Source organism: Hydra vulgaris, chromosome 09 (genome assembly GCF_038396675.1).
Source record: "Hydra vulgaris chromosome 09, alternate assembly HydraT2T_AEP".
Lineage (NCBI taxonomy): Eukaryota > Metazoa > Cnidaria > Hydrozoa > Anthoathecata > Hydridae > Hydra > Hydra vulgaris.
The window spans coordinates 53,948,344-53,963,702 of NC_088928.1; the positions used below are offsets into that span (position 1 = coordinate 53,948,344).

Genomic DNA, 15,359 nt, shown 5'->3' on the forward strand with positions numbered 1-15,359 from the left:
AAAAACACTGTTTATTAAAGTTTAAAGGAATACAAATCAGAAGGCTGCATGTCCACAACTAGGTTCAGTTTTGCAACATTTTTAGATTGAAACCACACTTTCAAACAATGTTTTATTACTTCTAATAAAAATAAGACTTAATTTACTATTAGACTTGAAAATATAATTATTTTACAAAAAGATCAACAGTCAATATTTGTGCCCTAAAATTTGAAAATTGAATTACTCTAAATCACAAAAAGTGGAGATACGGCCTCTTGATTCTCGGCTGATGATATTTGCTCTGAAAAAATCTTCTTGTATCATTAGTGTATCTATTAGGTGGTGTAAACTTTTGTGAATGGTTTCTAAAATATTTTTACTTTGAAAAAGTAAAAAAATCAGAAAAGTAAATCAACAAGATTATGCACAATTTCTTAAGTCTTGAATAGATCAAACTAAACTCTGCAATACTCAACATTTTTTGCAGACAGTTCTGGTAAAACAATTTTGGACTTTTTTTATGCAACTTACATCTTTTAAAAAGTGAAAACTTAAATCTGGAGGACAAAATTATAGCACTGCTTGCACATAAGCTTCATAGGTTTTTTTAAAAAAGTTGAGAACTGCAAGTGATGAAGGATTATAAAAGTAGGTTAATACAGGAGTACCCTTTTCCTAGACCATATGATCAAGAAAAAAAGTGATGAGTCCCAGAAAAGAGGGACAAATTCAAGTTTTACTGAAAAATTCAAAAATGAGCCAGAAGGAAGTAGCAAAAATATTAAAGGTATTGACCTCATCTGTATGCAGAATGAAGAAAGCACTTGATAAAGACAAGGATCTTAAGGCAAAGAGGATTGGAAAATTAGGCAGTAAGAGAAAAACAACTGCTTGAACAGACAGAAAAATTGTAAAGCTGTGTCAATCCAACAGAAAAGCTTCATTTAAAAAAATTGCTGCTATTTTGCAAGAGGAAGGTGTTAAGACAAGACGGTTGACTGTTAATCCAAGATTGCTGGAAGCTGGGCTTCAAGCTTACCGCACAAATAAAAACCTCGACTTACTGAGAAAAATAAAGCAAGCAAAAAGTCAAAAGTCATCTTTTCAGATGAATCTGCCATCCAAGTATTAGATGACTGTGTCCAGACTGTAAGAAGATGACTAGGAGAAAAGCTTGGTAAAGATTGTCTCCATCAGGTAGTAAAATTCCCCACAAAGATCATGGTGTGTGGTGCAATATATACCCAAGGGACAGGCCTTAAAGTTATCAACTTGCTAGTAACGTAACTTGCTAGGATAAATTATCATACTTGCTAGTAAAGTTGCTAACTCTATCTGTTACAAATCATCTTGGCACTCCATGCCTAAACACAATGTTATCAACCAATAATTCTGCAATTGTTGTTGTAACAATGGTAGATACTGTAAAAGCTTCCAAATACTTGGTAACAAGGAGCCAAAAACTGCTATGTAGCGGTTTCCTCTTAATGATGGTGGGTATGGTCACAGAAAATTAGCTGCAATATCACCCCATGGTCCTTCAACAGGAATCATTAGTAGGGGTGCTTTGCTCGGTGCCGGATTCCGTTTTCATTGAGCACAGTTGGATCTCGATTTCACCCAAGTTTGTATGTTGTTGTACATACCAACTTAAAAGTAATTGGTTCTAATCTTTTCATAGGTTTTTATATGAAAAACCTATGAAAAGATTAGAACTGTGATGAGTGAACTCCACATGGTTTATTGTGGGCCTAGGTCATTAATTCAGATATGAAAGACTGCGGTACGACCAACTGGGTGAGACTTTTTGAGGCTTTTGATTCATGATGAAATAGCAAACCATTCTCATCTAAGTGATAGTTACCTTCCAATGCTAAGACTTTCTTTGTCTCCTTTAAGTCTTCAGGTAGTTATTTCTTGGCTAGATATGACACTAGGTTGGCACAATAGGGATCATTATGTTGTTCTTTAATAACTTTCTCAAAGTCTGGAAAAGCTAAAATGGGTGACGTAATAAAGGAATGTTTAAGAGTATTAAAAATGTTAGTAACACTTACCAATATGTATTACCAATAAGTTTTGTATTATTGGCAATGATGTAAAATACTCTATTTATGAATACTTGGATAAAGATTTTTTATTTTTAAAAGAAATATGGCACAATTCAAGTTCACTAAAGTTAATCATATCTTTAATTACATCAATCATTAAAAATTTAAAAAGTTTGTGAAATAAAATGAATGTATGATGACTAGTGTAATAATGACAAAATTATTGAAATAGAAAGAATGGAATAAAATCTAAGGAACTTTAGCAATAAACCATTTTTATTGTATACTACTATACTATTTATTTTATCATTACATGTTTGCAGATTTTATTTTGAAATGGTGGTAAAAAAAAATAGATTTTGTAGATTTATATTAAAAAAACTTGATTTTTATTTAAAATCTTTAACCATATTAGAAAATAGTGAACTAGTATGCAAGATAGCCTTTTATAAGGTAGATTATACTGCCATTTTATTTTATATGAGTCTTATTTTAATTTCATAATTAAATATTTTAGCGTTCAAAAATTATGACGATATAGAGTTTAAACCCCCCTCAATTTAAGGGGGTTGCAAATTTTATATTGTCATAACTTTTGAACGCTGAGAGATAATACTATGAAACTTAAAATTTATTGATGAATATAAGTCTAGTTAAAAATAGTACAAAAAATATTTCATCAACTTGTTGCTCTCACATTTAAGGCAGTGGGGGGAGGGACAATTTTGGGGCTTTTTGTTCCCAAGCTTTATTCACCGCAATTTTTTGCAAAGCATCCTTATTTGACATAAGTATAAACATAAATGCTCACGGCACCCCTGATTATTAGGGTAAAATTGACTTTTCTGTCAACTTTACTGCAAAACCAAAATGCCTGCAAAAACTACTAAAAAAATAAAAGTAGGATCATTAAATAATGTAAAATTGTTTAGAAAAAATTAGGAATACTTATAACTACTTTCATTAACTTTATTTCATTTATAATAATTGTAAACTATTAAAATTAAATATTGATTTAGTATAAAAACAAAACTAAAAACAAACATTTTCATTTTTAGAAAATACATGTTTTGACTATGTACTAGTCATCATCAGTTTAAAAAGACAAATTTTCATGCAAAAAAAAAAAATTTTATTATTAATTTTACATAAACCAATAAAAGCAGCAACTAAAGTTTAAAGAGTTTCCAGTAAAACAATAGAAAAAGCAAACAATAAAAAAAAAGAAAGAAAAGATTATTGATGATTTAGACTGCTGCGTTTCTCTGATACAATTAACTTGTTTGTTCATATTTGGCTCTTTGACACTATATATAGTCTCATCATTTGTACATATAATTATTACCTTGTAAAATTTTAATGTTATTTTTTAATCTTTCTTATACCTTATTATCATTCCGCACAAAGGGTTTACTTTTGTATCTTATTGATATCAATAGTGCTAATCTATCAATATTTCATATTGCACATTGTGTCTAATTTATTTACCAGCACCCCATTACACGAAACCATTTACATAGCAGTAAATTTCATACATAACAGTAACCCTAATTTAAAAATTAACAAAGCTAATATAAAAAAAATATTTCACTTTGCAATTTCTTCCACTTTTTTTGATTACATTAATACCTGACACAAATAGACTTTTTTACAATAGAAAAATCCAAAGAATCTTTTTTAGATGTAATTATATATCTAAAACCAAAAATTCAATTTTAACAACAATTTTTCATAACAATATTTACTCTGGGCTTTATACTTTTTTTTTAGTTTTACTTTTTTGCATTTAAGGCAGGTCTCATTTAATGTTTATTTGACTGATCTAAACTAACAAAACAAAATGTGGTTTTTGCTCTGGTATTTTTAATCTCTTTAAAACATTAAAAACAACTATGTACCCAACCTGGTTTCCTAATAAAATGTATACATCTTATATGATTAAATCTTCTACTAAAATATTTCCTGATGGACAAAAAGAAACCATATGTTATTTCAAACTTCCTTATATAGGCAAAATTTTTGATATTACAAAACAAAAGTTAATCTCGTTATCAAAAGATACCGTCAACCAGTTTCTTTAAAACTTTTTTTTTACATCAATTAAAACATCTCACTTTTTTTATTATAAACGTCTCTTTCCTATTGAATTTAAATCTTTGGTAGTTTACAAATTTATGTGGGCAGAATGCAACTCTGATTACAATGGCAAGATATCTTGTTATTTTAAAACTCAATTATTTGAACACTATAGGAGGGATCAAAACTCCCACACATTTAATCACCTTCATTCCAATGAAACATGCTTCTTTAAATTTAGTAATGAATGCTTTTTAGTTCTAGATAAAGCAGTTATTAAATGAGGCTTTAAAATTAAGGAAAGTTTGTTACGTAGTGGCAAAATTCAAATATGAGCAAACAAGTTAATCATCACAGAGTTATGCTGATGGTCTAAATAATCATTTTTGATTTTTCTTTCATTTCATTAAATTACATTTGCTTTCAAAAACATTAAGTTAATTAGATTTATTTTGACAACTACTCAATTATCTCCTAAATAATTTTTCAAGTAATTGGTAATTAAAAACATTTTTTAACTTTTGAGTTAACTAATCAATTAGTTTTTTAGCACTAGTTGGTTTTATTAATCTTATAGAGTAATTTAATGGTAAATTAAAGCAATCATTTGTATTACTATTTGAAAAATGTGTCAAAATTATATGGTCAGTTAATTTAAACTTAATATTTGTTTTGAGCAATACAAACTTCAAATAAATAATATGAAAAAAAAAGTTAATTTCTGACCAGTATATCAAGATATATTTAAATTAGTCAATTCTTAGCACATCTAAAGTAAAAAAATGGGGAAAAAATTGGTATCACAACAAGTCAAATCAAAGATAGAAGGCTGTCAAAACTTAATCCTAAGGATCAAAGCTTATTATATCAAAGAGTGAGGGAAGATCCTAAAGTTAGCTACAAAGAACTGAGAGCTGAGTTAAGTAATATGGCTGGTTTTGTTAGTATTAGTTATAGCACAGTTAGAAGGTGTCTCAATAAAAAAGGTGTTGAATCCTATGTTGCTGCAAGAAAACCTCTTTTAAGGGTGACAGGTAGAATTAAAAGATAAAAGTGGGGTAAAGAAAGACTTCATGGGAAGATTGGTTTAAGGTCATTTTTATTGATGAATCAAATTTTGAGGTGGCAAACTCTAAATCAAGAATTATTGTGTGAAGATTAGTTTCAGAGAATATAAAGAAAGATTTTGTTTATCAAGATTACAAGGCGGTGGTGTCTCATATGTGGTATATGTGGATATAATTCTCATAAGAAGATAAGATTTCAAAATTTATACAGAATGAATTACTTAGTATAACTAGGAAAGGAATTAGGAAAAAAGCTTTCAACAATTCCTATATTATTTTTGGAAGGCTTATAAATTTGATTTTCTCACAAGATTACACAACGAAACAAACTGCCAATTTGGCCAAAGAGTAGTTTCAAAGACAACATCCTTTATCCTGACCAGAAATTATCAAGACAGAATATGGAAAAATTTTGCGCATTTGAAACTTGCACTGTAAAGTTTGGAACAAAATTCCAAAGGAAATATGTATGCATCTGATTAAATCTATACTTAAACCTATTTGAGCCTACCTAAAAGCTTGTTGTGGTCATGCAAAAAACTCAGTTAAAGCGTGACCTTATATTTTTGACACATCTTTTTTATTATTTTTTCACCTCTTGTTTTATTAATTTTGGTACCAAAATAAAATATATTTTCTATTTATTTTTCTTATGCAATGTACTCCAAATAAAAATAAACTCTCTACTTTTTTTTATTTCTTTTCAAAGATAGAAAGTAACTTAAGTAATTGCTAAAAAATATAAGTGACCTTATATTTTTAAATTTACTGTAATTGCTTTTACTATTGTTCAAATGGAAAATTTTAAACTTTAATGGCTTTTTTGATTGGTTTTTGTACTGTCAACCTGACAAGGAAACAACTGAAAACAAAATAAAAACCGCATCTTCTTGAAAGATTTTTCAATATAGGGTGGATATAGGATGAATACACTGTATAGTGTTAATTAAAATAATCATTGTATACACCATGTGTATATAATCATTTACGTCACATATATATTTTTCATGTTTAATTTATATATATATATATATATATATATATATATATATATATATATATATATATATATATATATATATATATATATACATATACATATATATATAATATATATATATACATATATATATATATATATATATATATATATATATATATATATATATATATATATGTACTTACGCAGTTTAACATGGGTTCTTTAATAAAAAACAATGACATTTGAGTATATTATTGTAAGTTTATAATTCTTTGCTCAATTTAAATGTAAACCATTTGAATATAAATTTAGATTAGTTAAAGTATAGAAAAGGTTTTGATTAAAATTATTTTATTAGATAGATTTTAAAAAATTATACGAAAATCTAAAAGTTTAGTTTAAATGAATTTGACGAGAGCTAGATGTCATTCAAAACATCAAAAAGTGATATATCCAGTTGCCTAAATAAGGACAGAAAATGTACAATACTTAAAACAAAAGCCAGAATTGATAAAGTTGGAAATGAATACTCGCCCATCTGGTATTTTTGGCACTTGTGTTACAAGTTTCTATTTAAAGAAGGCAAGTATAGTTAATAGGATTTTATAAATTTGTAATATGCCCTTTTAAGCTTGACATAAAACTACTCAGAAGTTTGCAATTTTAAAAACTTTAAAAAAGATTTAAGTATTGGTAAATCAGTAGAAGAGTCCTACAAAAAAATTGCATCTGTTTTCAAAAACTGGAAAGAATAGCTGTTGCAGATAGATCATTATGTAAATGTCCGATTTGCAAGATTCGACTAGATACAAGAAGCCATAAAATTAAACCTATGAGAGTTTATAAATGAAAACATCAACTGAACAAAGTAACTCTGTAGACCTTGATGAATCCTTTTGCTTGCATTGCCATTAAAAGATGGGGAAGGGTATCAGGCATTCATGTAGACAGAGGGATAAAATTCGAAATCTACAGTATGTTATACAATTGGAAGGTTCAAAGATTTTCCAGATGAATGTATCTTCTGTATTGAAGAAAATGGCTGCAACAGAGGGAAGCAAAACACTAAATCTTGCAACAAGTAAGTTTCATTTTAAACTTGATTAAGTAAATTTTTAAATGTAATTATTATAATAAAATTTATTTTCGGAATAGATGGCATTTCAATGAAAGTAAATTTGTATCCAAAACAGGCATCACTGAGGGAAATTTCTACCAACACGTTATTCAACATAAAAAGGAAAACAGACCTTCCAATGACAGCTATAGATTGTATGATAACCAAAATTAGGAAAGACTTAGGGCACAAAGGTATTGAGTCAAATGTGTCAAAGATCATTAAAGACAAGTCTTTCTTTTTTGAAAAGTATTGACACAATCAGACAATTGAATTTCAGCGCACTTATAAGGTAGCTACTACATATTTTAAACATTGCTTTAAGTATTATGAATATTCTCTCTTTTAAGTATATCTTCTGATAAAATTGTTTAGGTTGGTAAAAAGAAGGCTTTTGTACTAATTATAAAAGATGTCGTATATATTCCTGAACCATGGAAACTAGTAAATGAAACATGATTATAAAAACTTTAAGCACACTGGCGTCAATAAAGTACAAATTTTGGCCATTGCACATGGCGTTTAAGAGAGCAATTATAACTTAGGAAGAATAATTAAGATGACAAAAATTAAATGAACAGAAGTTTTATGTGGCAGCAAATCTCAAGTTAATCAACAGTATGTTGGGTCTTTTAGTAAGTTATTTTATTAGAAACTAAAATAACTATTTTATGTATAAGCATTTTATATTTAAATAAAATTCATTAAAAATATTGAATTTTTATTGTTAGGGGCATGGCAGAAAGTTTGCCTGTTGCTATTGTAAAGAAACAAAAAAGGAATCCACTGGCCAGTTAAGAATGTTTCAAAGTCTTAATGACTGGTACCTAAAGCATGTTGAAGACAGTGAGCAGTGCAAGAACATGCATATTTACAAAAATGTTGCTGGTTGATGTTTGCAACAAGAAAATCCAGAGACTATGGTAATTGACATAGTACCACCTCCTGAACTGCATTTATTTGAGCATATATTGACTCAAGTTACAGATGTGCTAATGGCTGATGAGTTAACTAAAAACTATTTGTTGAGTAAAGCAGTTATCAGATATGGATATAATGGAGAAGGGTATGATGTACCTAATTTTCACAAAGTCCTGTCTTGATTAGATGAACTTAGAGATATATGTCCCCCTCACATTATACCCTGTATTAAAACATTCAGAACAAGTTTAGAACAGGTAACAATTAATTGAGGGTAAAATGTATACAAAAAAAAAGCAGCCTATATATAATTATTAAATCATTTTTTTAGTCACTAAGGGCTGTTTTGGAATGGAGCTATCACCAGATTTTAGTAAAGACATCAACGAATGTTTTTGTAACCAAAATGAAAACTATCTTAAGAATCATGCAAAGTACTCTTTCAGCCTGAGCTGGAAATTCCGCATAATACAAGCCTATCTTGCTTCTTTTATTGTAAGAAAACAAGTATACTTGTGTGTTTTCAGTGAACAAACCCCTGAGACTGAACACAAAAACATAAATAAAACAATGATGAGGTTTGCAACGTCAGAACTGAATGAATCACACAGAAAAAAAATGATGAAAATGGCAGTCACATACTCAAGTATGAAGATTTAGAGAGTCAATTCAAACATTTTCCAATAAAAAAAAACATGTGTATGATATTTATGACAATATTTAATTACATACAATATTAATAATTACTTAAATTTTTAAATCTTGCCAATTTGTTATTATTGATGTATGTCAATTTTGTCTTACTATTTTTTGTTGATTATTAAGATATAAAACTTTCTAAAACTGCTATTTATTAAACATTTATAGATCAAGTTACATTTACCAATACATAAACTAATGTGTTAGCAATGAGTACTTATACTACACATAACAGTATATACACCCTGCATATACACAACTTTAAAAACCTTTTCGCAGAGTGTTTCATTTAAAAATCATCAAAATTTCTCAAGAAAATGCGGTTTTTATTTTGTTTTTAGCTGTTTCCTTGTCAGATTGACATGGTCTAATATTTTGACCAATATTTTTACATTATCGAGATATTGACCTAAAATGCCTATATTGATACAGTGAGTATATAATTAAAACATTTATTTTTCGAAATAAAAAAGTTTGTCTTCTTTTTTAAAATAAATATTCAATAAATTTAAAATATATATATATATTTCACAATAGAATTAACATAAACAATTACCTATTAAAAGATTTTAATTGTTTTATAATATTTATTTTGTAATTTATTTTAGCTTTCTTAGTTTATTCTTATTCCTTAGTTTTGAAATGTTTAACATTTTGAAGTATACCTAAATCATTTACTAATATTTATTTTGTTTTAGTCCTAAGTTTTTATGTTTTATTTTTTAAAAGGATAAACAAAACAGATTTTAATTAAATGACTTTTAATACAATTATATCCCATACAAATCAATTTAAAAAGATTAATAAAATTAATAAAAAATGTTTGTGTAAAATGGAGTAAAATAATGTTTGAAATACCTTTAGGAAGAATAACAATTGGTTGAGTTCCACTATCTAATAAAAAATTTATACAAAGCTATAAAATAAAGTTTCAAAGAGTTTTCACAACAAAAACTAAAACTAAAAAAAGACTCAAACCTTGAGTGTATATATGTATATATATATATATACATAAAAATATATATATATTTTTGTAATTCACCTCCTCAAGGCCAAGAAGGTCACTACAGATGAGGAGGCTACTTGTGGTTATAAAATTCTCTCAACTCTATAACTCCAAAACACTAACCTTGACAAATGAAAAAACAAGTTGAGTATATATATATATATATATATATATATATATATATATATATATATATATATATATATATATTTATATTTTACTGACTACATGTGGTCATTGACACATGCAGTAAGCAAAAAAAAATTGTTTTCTAGTAACTACCAACTTGATAGTGGTTGATTGCACCCTTGATGAGAGTGAACTAGTTTAATAATGTAAAAAATGAAAGGTTTATGATGTTCATGATCAGTAATAATGTAAACATTGTTATGGAGCTGATCATGTAGTTGCTAATTTCATTTGTTTTAATTACTCATGGTTAGAATGCTCACACTTTTTAAATACTTTCCAACTGATACTGGTGAACCTGTGATATGCATATAACTTTTTAAATTTATTTAAACTTATTTCAAATTAGTTCAAGCTCATTCTATTCTTCATTATTTTATATCTGCATTTTTATATATTAAAAGTGCTATGACAAATCTCAGGTGATTGCTCAATGATAAACAACTCTGTAGTTACATTCTGGTATAACCTATTTGGATTGAAAATACCATGTTGATGTTTGCAGTATTAATTTGTTATATAACTATGCAGCCTATATTGCCATATAGGCTGCATAGTTATATAACAAATTAATAACAATAACAAAAACAGCAACAACAAAAACAAAAATAATAATAACAATAATATTAATAATTATAATAATAATGACAATAATAATACTAAGAATAATAATAACAATAGTAATTGTATATGAAATATCAATTCCTTATATAACTAAAACTGTAAATAATTAAAATTTTTTTAAATATAATCTGGATAAAAAAAAAAATTAGTGATCATATCTTTCTCACCAATAAATAATTGGAAAAAAAGGTAAAGTTCATTTATTTACATCTTGTGTATATTTTATCTCTTAATCTTCCAGAAAATTTGATGTTTTTAAATAAAAGTAAGCGTTTTCATTCAGTTACTCACTTCTCAAGACAGTACTCTAATTAGCAAAGAATTTCTCAATTAATTTCCTCAATAACAATACTTTAAATAAAATGTTTTCAAGGAGAACAAATTTGACTTTGATATCAGTGATGGCTGTCAAAGTAAAGATTATCAAGTAACTTGGGGTTCAATGTATGCAGCAATGCAAACAATATTTAAAAGAAATGGTAAATAAACATTTTATAAAAAAAAAATATTCAAAACAGATGAACAAACCTCCCCATCTACCATTAGCTGTCTAAATGTGGACCCATGCTGGAAATTATTTTAAAGTTTAACTTTTGCTAAAATTATCCATCTTTAGAAGAATTTGAAAAAACTTGTCTCATAATGATTAAAAGATGATAAAATTTTCAATTAAAATATTCTTAAAGTTACTCAAAATTATGTTTTGCATATTTTTCCACGTAAAATTAATATATACTTGTTTTTAAATTGAACTTGCTAACCAATTCTACAATAATATGAAGGCTAACTAGAGTTCATTGAAAGAAAATTGGTGCTTTTTATTTGTGTAAAAAGTTTTCTTGGGTTTTTATTTTTATTTAACTGGTCAACTAACTCAGGTGGTTGGGATTAAATTTGCAGTCGATAACCTACAACACGTGATGTCTTAGTGATGGAGTTAGGAAAACTTTTCATTGGTTAGCAACCATTACTTCAGTGTGTCATTATATTTTCTCAATAAGACTAATCACTGATTTCAGCTACATATTTACAACTGTCATATGTGCAGCTAGATAATAAAACTTCTTGAAGACCAGATAAGATATCCACTGCTCTGGTGGTTTCTAAAAAAATGTCTGAAACTTCTTTTTGTCTTCTTTCATGAAGTCATCAAAAAAAGATGTTGTCTTTTCAGTTACCTAATCCTCCAACATTTACTCTTTTATTTTACTTCCCAAATTTACATGCCAAAGGGTGTTTGCCAATGCTGGTTTTTGTAGATTTTGTACTATCTTTTCTTTAATTGATGCTGACTCTCTGTAATCTAAAAGAGCCAAGCTAAGCAGATGTTCATAGAGAGACCAGAGTTGTCTTAAAAATACTTCAAGTGTTTCTCTGGCAACAGTCTTCATTGAATCGGTAGTCAGAATTTGGGAAAAAATTTGATGCCGTTAAAAATGGCTTGGATTTCAATTGGTGCTTCATTCCAGTTTTTGACATAAACAAGACTGGCAAAATTCCCAAATCTGTGATATACAAACTGCCAACGTGAATTGAGAAAAAAAAGATATTTAGAGTGTAAATGGTTTTTGCCATCAATCATGCAAGATATGTTGGATTGAGTGCTAAAAAGTTCTAGCTGCCTTTGCATACACCAAGAGACAAAAAAGTTCCTCAACATGAAATTTTGTTGTTCTTTACTATTATTGAAACATTTCATCAGTTGCTGTACAATAAGTATCTTGGTTTGTTGATGGCCATTGTTTCTGAAACTGCTTGAACAGTGCACTTGGTGAACCTGCAGTTAAACAAAACAGAGTTGTAAAAATATTTAAAAAGACAACTTCTATGACATGAGGAAGGCATGTAATCCAGACCATTTAAATTCCCAGAGCTTCTTGAGTGATAAAACATGCAGCTTTATGAAACCTCATATTGCAAGCAGTTGCATGGAACAAGGTCTTTAGTCTGTGATTGCAAACTCCATTTCTCAACTACATAAACACATGCATTGCTTGAGCTTTTCCTGTTCCTTTATTCAGTTTTAGAACAGCTTTTCCCCATAATAAAAACAGCTACCACAAGTTCATTTAAATTGTTGGGCCATTAAGATTACTATTTCAATAAGATCAATAATATTTTAGCCATCCCAATGCATCAATAGAGAATCTGCCAAAAAAATATTCTTTTCCATTGTTATTGCAGCAGCCTTTTGTCTTTCTTTTACTCTGGATTGTCTGATTGATTTTTATGATAATTTTATTTCAAAAATCTCATAGCCAAGTGCCTGTCCAACAGCTTCTACAAAAAAAAGAATTCAGCTACAAGGTCTTGGAGGCCTGAGAACACAATTCAAAGTATCTACAAATTAAGGGGATTGGAAGATACTCATAAAATCTTTTTTTTGATGAAGCTGTTGATTTTGACAATGTAGACTTTTTTTACATAATTTGAGTGGACTGATACTCCTTATTTTTTTCTGACTTTCATTATGTCAGCGATATATATATATATATATATATATGTAAATATATATATATATATATATATATATAAATATATATATATATATATATATATATATATATATATATAATATATATATATATATATATATATAATATATATATATATATATATATATATATATATATATATATATATATATATATATATATATATATATATATATATATATATATATATAACAAATTGTCTATATTTGAAGCAAATATGTTTAAACTTAATCACAAAAAGTTTCAGCACAATGGAACCACTCCTTTTTCTGCCCTCAAAGCACATTTTTGGAAAGAAAAGGACCTAAAAATGACCAAAAACGAATTACTTCAAGTGTCTTGAGGGCAAGGCTAGCATAAGTATTTATAATATTTTTTATAGCACTTCACATTATTTTCTTTTTTGCAAAATTTAAATATGCCGTTTTCAAGTGGTCTTTATAAACAAATAATTAACAATTAAGAAATAAAAAGGTTTTTCTCAAATTTACCAAATATGTTGATTTTCTAACATATGTAGTTTTGGCACATCACGATTTAATGTTAATTATCAAATCAAATTTTTTTTTTTTAATATTTAAAGTAATTTTGTTGAAGTTTCTTCTATAGTTCATCTAATTAATTATTTTTTGTTTTGTTTGTGTTTTGTTTCTTCGCTAAGGAGGAAAGACAATCAGATAATCTTTTTTCGGTAAGACTGGTGGAGCTTTTCCCATAAATCCTGAAAGCAGAGCGATTTCTGTCGACTGATATCAATCTGTTCTGTTTTTCCTCTTTTTTGTTGTAACAATGAACATATTGCTGCATCATGCCAACAAATGGGCATTAAATTGTTGGATATCTTTATGATTGAACCTTTTTTGATCCCGGTCTTGCTTGCAGTTGTGTCAAAACAAAGAATTTCTACTTTTGATCTAAGTTTATATTACTTTAGTAGGTTCATAATACTTGTATATTGATCCTCACAAGAAGAGGAAGTTAAAGGAGGAACACCTAGTAGATGTGTCTCAACCTCAATGTTCACTAGAACTGCCAGCCTGTTAATCTTGAACTTTTTTCCTGCATTAGTTTCATATAAAGTTTTTCCATCAAAATGTATAACACATGGATAAGGAGAAGCTTCTATTGCATTTTTTATATCCTCTTTTGCTAAAGTTTTATTTGCTAATTTCATCTTGTAAAAGGCTGTTGATTTACTGTAAATGTATATCTGTAAGTTCAACACAGCTTCAGTTAAAATAGCACATGTCACTTTTTGCAAATCATTTGGCAAAATATCACTTAATGTAGACATTAGGGCAGCGTTCCTGGCATACACATTTATTAGAATTTCTGCAGTTACTGTATAGTTAGATTGAGATGGTTCTTTTTGATAATAGTTACTAGGTTCAAAATCAGAATCAAAAGAAGAATCAGAACTCAAATCAGAATTGAGTTTAACTTGATAATTAGATTTTGTTGATCAGACATCCTTTGTCCTATTTTTCTTTCTGTTACTCTCTGCTGTCTACAAGCATAAAATAATATTAATTATAACGAAATGTTTTATAAGAAAAATATCACTTTTAATTGTAAAGTTTTACCCTTCTACTAAATTTCTTACCCTCTGTCCAAAGACTAAACTTTCTTTCTCCCTCCTGATCTTCCAAGAACATCAAGCCTTCAAGCTTATCCTTGTCAGATCTTTTTTTGTTGGTCCTAATAGTGTTTTTCAAATCTTGTTTGTCTACCCAAAAAAATGTTTTCAAGTCATTCTCAAATTTTTTCTAATTTATTAAAACTTAATTTAGGAGAGCTTCTTTTTTCGTTTTTTTTTTTTTTTTCAAATTAAAATACTGATTATCAAATGTAATAAGATTTTTGAATATCTGAGTGTCACTAACAACTTCAAACCCTGCTTTTATCCAAGGTTTCTTAACCTCAGCTAAAACACAGTTACAATCCAAATTTTCACATCTTTCAAAATTTTTATGAAGCAAGCATGTAACCAAAGTGGTTTTTTTAATGGTTTTAGGCAGTATAAATTGCAGACATGCTAGATGTTGTAGAATATCCATGCTTGATGGAAGTTGAATATCTAAATGCATGTTTGTTTTTGTTTATTATATTTCATTGAGATAATTTAGATTACTCTTTATCTTAGATATACT

At 27.8% G+C, this 15,359-nt stretch overlaps 1 protein-coding gene across 1 annotated transcript in view; it reads right to left on the reverse strand.

The window, feature by feature from the left end:
• The window catches only part of LOC136085581 (uncharacterized), a 212,984-nt gene that overhangs the window by 71,374 nt on the left and 126,251 nt on the right, over positions 1-15,359 (reverse strand). Inside the window, exon 14 of the mRNA XM_065806901.1 lies at positions 9,754-9,789. Within this exon, the coding sequence (XP_065662973.1) occupies positions 9,754-9,789 (36 nt within the window). The remainder of the gene's footprint in view (positions 1-9,753; positions 9,790-15,359) is intronic.